Source organism: Polistes canadensis, unplaced genomic scaffold, assembly GCF_001313835.1.
Source record: "Polistes canadensis isolate GaletaPanama2010 unplaced genomic scaffold, ASM131383v1 scaffold_30, whole genome shotgun sequence".
Lineage (NCBI taxonomy): Eukaryota > Metazoa > Arthropoda > Insecta > Hymenoptera > Vespidae > Polistes > Polistes canadensis.
In genome coordinates, this window is record NW_014569577.1 from 179886 (window position 1) to 187672 (window position 7787).

The 7787-nt window shown below is 27.6% G+C and overlaps 1 protein-coding gene across 2 annotated transcripts in view; it reads left to right on the forward strand.

Moving 5' to 3' along the window:
* The window catches only part of LOC106784118 (dopamine N-acetyltransferase-like), a 17540-nt gene extending 9912 nt beyond the window's left edge, over positions 1-7628 (forward strand). Inside the window, exons 1-4 of one of the 2 annotated variants that reach the window (XM_014743272.1) lie at positions 809-1196; positions 3844-4114; positions 6858-7074; positions 7235-7628. In XM_014743272.1, coding sequence (XP_014598758.1) covers positions 1080-1196; positions 3844-4114; positions 6858-7074; positions 7235-7433 — 804 coding nt within the window. In that variant the 5' untranslated portion in view covers positions 809-1079 and the 3' untranslated portion in view covers positions 7434-7628. Of the gene's footprint in view, positions 1-808; positions 1197-3843; positions 4115-6857; positions 7075-7234 lie in introns of those variants that run through there. The other variant, XM_014743273.1, reaches the window with a different exon arrangement.
* Positions 7629-7787: the final 159 nt, after the last annotated feature.

The window sequence follows — 7787 nt, forward strand, 5'->3', positions numbered from 1 at the left end:
AAATTATAATAATTTATTAAAACTCCTGTTAGATACCAAGATGAAAATAAGATACCCTATATATTCCTTTTATGCTAACTAACCAAATGAAAATATATTACATTACAATTCAATATGGATAATGTTGCTTTTAATTTGTAAATCATAATAATTTATTAAAACCCCTGTTAGAGACCAAGATGAAAATAAGACATCCTGTATATTCCTTTTATGCTAACTAACCAAAAGAAAATATATTATATTACAATCTAATAAGAGAGTTTGATTTTAATTTTGTAATCATAATAATTTATTTAGATCATATATATTGTACTATACTAGGATATAAACAAAATGGGACACCCTGTATATTCCTTTTATGCTAACTAACCAAAAGAAAATATATTACATTACAATCCAATATGAGAGTTTGATTTTAATTTTGTAATCATAATAATTTATTTAGATCATATATATTGTACTATACTAGGATATAAATAAAATGGGACACCCTGTAATACTTAGGATCCTTAGATATCATAATGCAAATGACATTGGCACGGATCTCGATCCGGGCATCCTAAACTGCATTCATAGTTCCGTATCTGTCCCTGAACCTGTAAGAACAGTTCTTGTGCCATTCGTTACCGAGCGTCTATATAAGAAAGGAGGACGTCCTATCGCAAAGCACAGTGTTAGATTACCACTACGACAACATCGTCGTCGTTGTCTTTGTCATTGTCGTCGTCGTCGTCGTCGTCGACGCATAATATAACGAATAACTTAATCGTATTTAATTGATTTTATAAACCGACGACATAACAAACAAACAAACAAAATATAAAACGTTTCTAATTTTGGTTTTCTTCGCGATTTTACATTCAATTAACATTTTTTTCATTCTTTTTCATTTCAACTCTTTTATATCCGTACTATAATAAGGAAAACATTTGTTCGACGTATTTTCTAAAAATTCAAAAGAACGAATAAGTAAACGTTAAAATAATACAAAATATAAGCAAATCATTTCTATCGTTCGTTTATTAAACGCGCGTATTCGTCTTCGGTAAATAGTAAGAAAAAAGTCAAGTTCATCAATCATGGAGACCATTTTGGCGAACACGTTGTCCAAGACGGCGCTAATTGGGGAATCTAACATCGAACAGAAGAGCAAAACTAATTTTGCTAACGATGCTAAGAAAATGACGAGATATTCGGTAATGTGATCATTCAATGTTTATATTTTTATATATTTATTTGCTTCATTATTATTATTATTATTCATTGTAATAGTTAAATGGTTAATGTTTTATCGAAGAGAAAGGTAATGGATTGTACTGAACACATTGGTATACCAAATGACCCATTTAATTGTCTCGAAAGAATCCGATTCGCGTACGTTCTTATCATAGAAATATTATAGAAATGTTTATAATCGATTATTACGGCATATAATGGATGATACCAACGTAATCGATTATTTCGTTCTATTTTTTCTTTTATGAAACCAATTGAGTAATCCTATTGTGTATTTCTTAGCTCATACTTATAGACTATCAATAATTAAGTATAATTTTTAAACCGATTATTTTTCCCCATGCATATAGTCGTATTTAATGACATAATAATAATAATAATAATGATTGTTTAGTTATGTCATATATGTTGGATAAACAGATAGACGAGACCAAATTTTAATCGTTGTTAGCTAACGAATCATTTTCTTCTTTTTTTTTTTGTAACATTATAATTCTAACGATTATTTAATCGAAATAATTTCACAATATCTTCTGTATTATATGCTTGACGATTTATTCAAGCATCTAATCGATAAATTACTTCTTCAAATGTTCGTCAAATATCAAAATGTTTCGTACAAATAAAAAATGTCACGTCATTTCGTTTTTTTCTGCGTATCATAAGATTAATATTTAATTAACAATAAAACCAAAAAAATGTTTATTTGTTTACGATAAAACAGATAAGAAGTAATTTCGGTGAATATGAAATAATAATAATAATAATAATACGAAAAAGAAAAGAAAAGAAAAGAAAAGAAAAATATAAGAGAAAGAAAAAAAATGTGATTTACAAAGATTGCAAAATAAAATAAGTAGTATTAGAAAAATTTGGACAAATCGTTGAGAAAAAAGGGAAAAAACTAGATCAATGACGATTTAGTTTGATTGATCTAATTCTAAGTAATAGATACGCCGTAGACGCCGTTGACCGGGCGCAAACGAGGAGCATGATCTAAAGAGATAAAAAAACAAAAGTGGAATGAGAAACGAAGAAGTGGCGAAATAAAAAAAGGAAAGAATAAAGAAGAAAAAAAAAAGAAAAACAAGAAAAGAAAAGAAAAGGAAATACACACTGAAGAGGAGACACACGCAACACACATAACACACGCACACACGCATACACACACACACATACGTGCGGCGGCGCACGAGAAAAACGAAACGTACGTGTCAATTTTCACGATGATACTAACGCACTATTATTAACAATAAGAATAATGTCGCGTGTGAAAACACGTTAATTGAATTCTCCAAGCGAAAAAACAAGCTAAAAAGAATATGACGAATGTTATACACGCTTGCTTTATCCGCTTATTTGCGAAACAATTGTATTTATAATGAAAGCACATATCGTTTATGTGTGTATGTATATTTTACTCAATATATATATATTGATATATCGTATTGGGTTGAGTCCCAATGAGTAACAGGATAGGAACTTTTATTTAAAAAAAATATTTATTTATTATGTGTTTAAGAGGCAATGAGATAAATAATAAATTGAACACGTTACGAAATTATTTATCGGATCGATTCGATATTATATTCGTGTATAATTGTAAACAGCAGAATATATTTATACGTTTGAAAAATGTATCCATATATTTTGTTTATTGTTATAAAGATTGATTAAAACAAAACAATAATTGGATTTATAGTACACGTCAAGAAGACGAATTACAAATGTCTATCTTTTAACGTGGGTTATTTTTAAATTTATCATTTCGTTGTAAATCGAGTACAATTATTTATGACCGGTTCGATATCGTAAGTCAGTTTCTTGGTAACGTATTGACTGTACACAAAGGAATTTGCTTAGAAGTATTCTAGTTCAAGAAATATTTGAAAGTGTTAGTACGTAGATATCGAAATTGCATTCAAATGGCAGAAAGATATATCGAATGTATATTATTTGTAAGTATTATATTTGCATTTATGAAATCATTTTTGTTAATAAACTTATTTTGACAATCTTGAATTATAATATATATTTCTATGTAAATATATATATTCCCCCTATATTTAGATTAAATATATTATTAAATGACTCGTTTTACACTGTATCGAATGTTCATAAATAATGAAACTTAATTAAAACCCCTTTCTCTTTTTTTCTTTTTAATCATCTTATATGCAAACACTATTGTATATATGTGTTATTATATTATAGGAGTTTTACAGAATATTATTTCAAGATATGAATCATTAATTGGTATTGTTAAAAAAAGTATAAAACTTATATTTCAAAATAACTGTCAAACTAACCAAATTTATTACTTTATGTTTAATTCATTAAATAACTTTTGTAACGTCCTGTACTAATAATATATATATATATTATATTATATTGTTTAATCAGATAATAAATATAAAATATGTCAACATTAATTATATTGACTAATCTAAGGTTTATACGAGGAATTTACAAAAAAATATATGATAATGAAAAAAAAATAAAGAGAAAAAATTATCAATCGTATCAGCGAACGCGGGATGGTTTTTATCTTCTGTTTGAGAATGCAATAATACCAAAATGATCATTCAATAATATCTTTATTTTCAGTTGGCGGATTCCGGTGATTCCGTGATGAACACCGCCATGGATTATCACATTAAAATAATAACGAGGGACGACGAGCACAGGGTATTGAAATTCCTCAGGAGGTTTTTTTTCCGTGACGAACCTCTTAATCAAGCTGTCGCATTAATACCGGAAGGCGAAGACAGCACTTGTTACGAGTTGGAAGATTATTGCAGAGATTCATCCCTTGACAATAATTTAAGTTTAATGGCTATATCATCTACCGGTTCAATTATTGGCGTTTTGTTAAACGGTGAGTTTACAAATATTTTCAACGTGTTTTTCTTTTTTTTTTTTATCAACGTAACCATACGATACATAATAAACTCTTGTGAAAATTTATGTCTGTGTTTTGTGTATTCGTCGTCTTAACAAAATGCGTATATATGCACACAAAAACGTGTTATACAAATAAATGAATTTAGTTTGTGTGTGTGTGTGTGTATTCATCGTTTTAACAAAACGCGTTATGCATACACACGTGTTATATAAATAAATGAATTTATAAGTTCGTACAACGTGTTCTCTCATCATTCATATTGTTATGTGAACACACGCGTTATGAATATACGTTTACATTTGTGTATATGCACATACAACATGTGTGCAACGTGTATCTTTATGAATTTATGCGCAAATATAAGAATGAAGAAACAGAACGAACTAATAGAATGATAAGAACAGTCTTAACACAATGTATTATTTTAATTGTTAGATATTCGAGATCGTATAACGTATTACCAAAGTGTATGCCATTATCAATGTTGATATTTGCATACTTTCTATAAAACACAATGTTGATTGTAATTCGTTCTTATATAGAATTAGAATTTCTAACGGGACATTATTTTAATAATAGATCTTTTTCTTTTTCTTTTTTTTTTTCATTCAAAATATTTCTTTACGAACGCGTATCAGATCGCATAATTAATCACAAAGTTTAATGTATGCTATTTTGAGAAATTGATCTTCGCATAAATTCAATGACGTCGAGATTGTCTAGATCGGTTTTTATTTAATCTAAGATTTGTATTGATAAAAAAAAATTAATGTATAATAAATACATATCAGATACAACAATGTATCTATTACATACAAAATATATACAACGTACTAAATAAACGTATGCAAATCATAAGGTTGAGTTCTTTTACAAACTCAATGGCATAAAAAATATATCGAATCGTTCTTATATAAGAATTAACATTTTCAATGAGATGAATAAGAACAAAAATTAATATATCTCAAAATGATCATTTTAAAAGATCGTATAATTAATTACAATTAGACATGCGAGTGTATTTAAACGCTTTTAAATATAATTTTGAAATAAATCCGTGTTCACAATTATGCAAAAAGTAATAAATTAATATCGATACGCTATTAGAATTTCTAATGGGAAAAATGTGAATTTATCGAAAAAAAATCCATAAACGACGACAAATAATAAAAATAAAAACTCGACGATATAAGTATACACCAAACGGCATATAAAGTCCTATTAATATAAAGTTTATATAATTCTATAATTTTCTCAGCGTGCAAAAGACATTTAATAACAGAAAAATTGACAGATCATTTTTATACGCCATTAGAATTTTCAACAAAGAATACGATTGCGAGATAAAAATGTGTAAAAATAAAAAAGAAAAAAAAAAAGAAAGAAAAAAAGGAAAAAAAAATCCAAAAAATATAAGGAAGATTATATCGTATAATATGTTATTATAGGCGTACATTACATTATTGAAAGTTAATTCCTACATAGATTCAATAACAGACCGATTAGCAAATCACTCTGATCACACGATTAGAATTTTCAACGCCACGAACGTCAAAGATAATGACACGAGATCTGCGGCATTGGAAATAATGATTACCAACGTCCACCGTTTCTAAGATATACAGATTCTAATACAGTTAAGCATTAGCACTAAACGTTTTACAATAGCATTTTTTTACTTCTTTTCTTTTCTTGTTAATTTTGTTTTATCGATAGACGATATTCGATTTTTAACATAGAATAGCGTGTCGGAAACTAATTAACGGTTCTTTTCATCTAGATGCATTCGATGCATAATGCCGCCAACATACACGCAACAAATGCACATATATGTGTATGTCTATATGTATATGGACATATACTCGCCAACTACGAATCTTATTTATCGGAAAATAGATACCCTCATTATTTAGAAATATTCAAATGAGTATCTCGATAAAGGGAGGAGAAGGAAAAAAAATAAATAGTATTAAATAACAATGGTGGGTTTAAATGGTGGGTTTGAACGTTGTAATGAAGGTGTCGGGAAAAACAATGCTCTTTATCGCGGAGAAGGGATCTTTCAAATCGTTATCTTAAATCTAGCCTGTCGTATTTCTTTGTGTTAGTTAAAATATTAACTCTTGCTACGTAAACGTCTAGATGATAAAATGAATCGTTGAAAACGATTCTTAGAAATGCTAAGAATTGGTATCAATTCTAATTTCTTATTAACATTTTATGTTATTTATTTCTTTGTTATTCTTTTTACGAGAATTATATATTCATACATGTGTGTGTGTGTGTATATATATATACATATATATATAGATATATATATTTTATGATCTTTAAAAAAACTTTTTATCGATGAATCTCTGTCTAATGAAGTAACAAAATTTAGATTATCATTGAACATTTGTTTTCTATGAAAATAACAAAAATAACATAGAGATATTTGTCTTATGATAAAATTTATTAATACACTCTGTACGCGCGAGCGCGTATGTGTGTGTGTGTGTGCATGAGTGTCGTACCTATATCATAAAAAAAAAAAAAAGATGAATATTATCAAATTTATTCAAAATATATACGAGAGTTAATTGACAAGTTTTGAACGTTGACCTTATAAAAAAAAAAACTAATTAGAAACTTTTTTAATCCACCAACATAGACATGAAATAGTTATGCTGTTTATTAATTAATACAAAAATTTGATGCGCTTTTCTTTGCACAGGAAAAATGGATCCCTGCGAAGAGGAAGAACCGGAGTACATAAACAATTGCGAAAATCTAAAATTCAGAAAAATATTAAGGTTTTTGCATTATGTCGATAAAAAAGTAAACGCGGATGGAAAATTTAGAAATCAAAATATATTAGAAATTAGAATAATCTCCGTTGACACTAATTGGAGAGGCAAGGGTATTGCCAAGGCTCTCATCGAAAATACTACGTGAGTATATAATTAATTCATTAAGAAACCAAAAAAAGAAACGTTATATAAATTAATATTAAACAAAGGTATAAAAATGTTTCAATAATTTTTGATCTATTTTTACTAGTGTCAAATTAGATTTTATTATAATTTTGTTTTTTTGCTCATGTGTTTTCAGAGAAATCGCAAGAGAACATGGTTTCGATATAATGCGAGCCGATTGTTCGTCGATGTTTTCTGGGAAATTATGCGAACGACTTGGTTTCGAAGCGATATTTCAAATTAATTATTCCGATTACCTCGACGAAAATGGAAAACCTGTTTTCTCACCTGATCTTCCACACACGGCTGCTATCACGTATATCAAAAAATTATAAAATCATTTTTTCTAATGAAAAACTTTGAAAATAAACAATTAATGTGATTTAGTATAAGAAAAGAACAATATAAATTAAGAGTGTAACAATTGAGAAAGAAAAAGAGATCCGATTAGATTTGGATTTGTTTTTTCTTTTTATAATCCAAATGAAACATGTAAATATACGTTTACTGTAATATTACGAACTTAGAATCACGTATCATTATTTTCTTATTGCGGGAAAGATTATTAGCTTTTACTTTTTTTTTCTTTTTTTCTTTTTGCAAAATTTCATAAAATATTCCCCAATTTTTATGCATTTAAATCTGAATGACAATAAAATTATTAATTGAAATATATTAAAAATTTATGA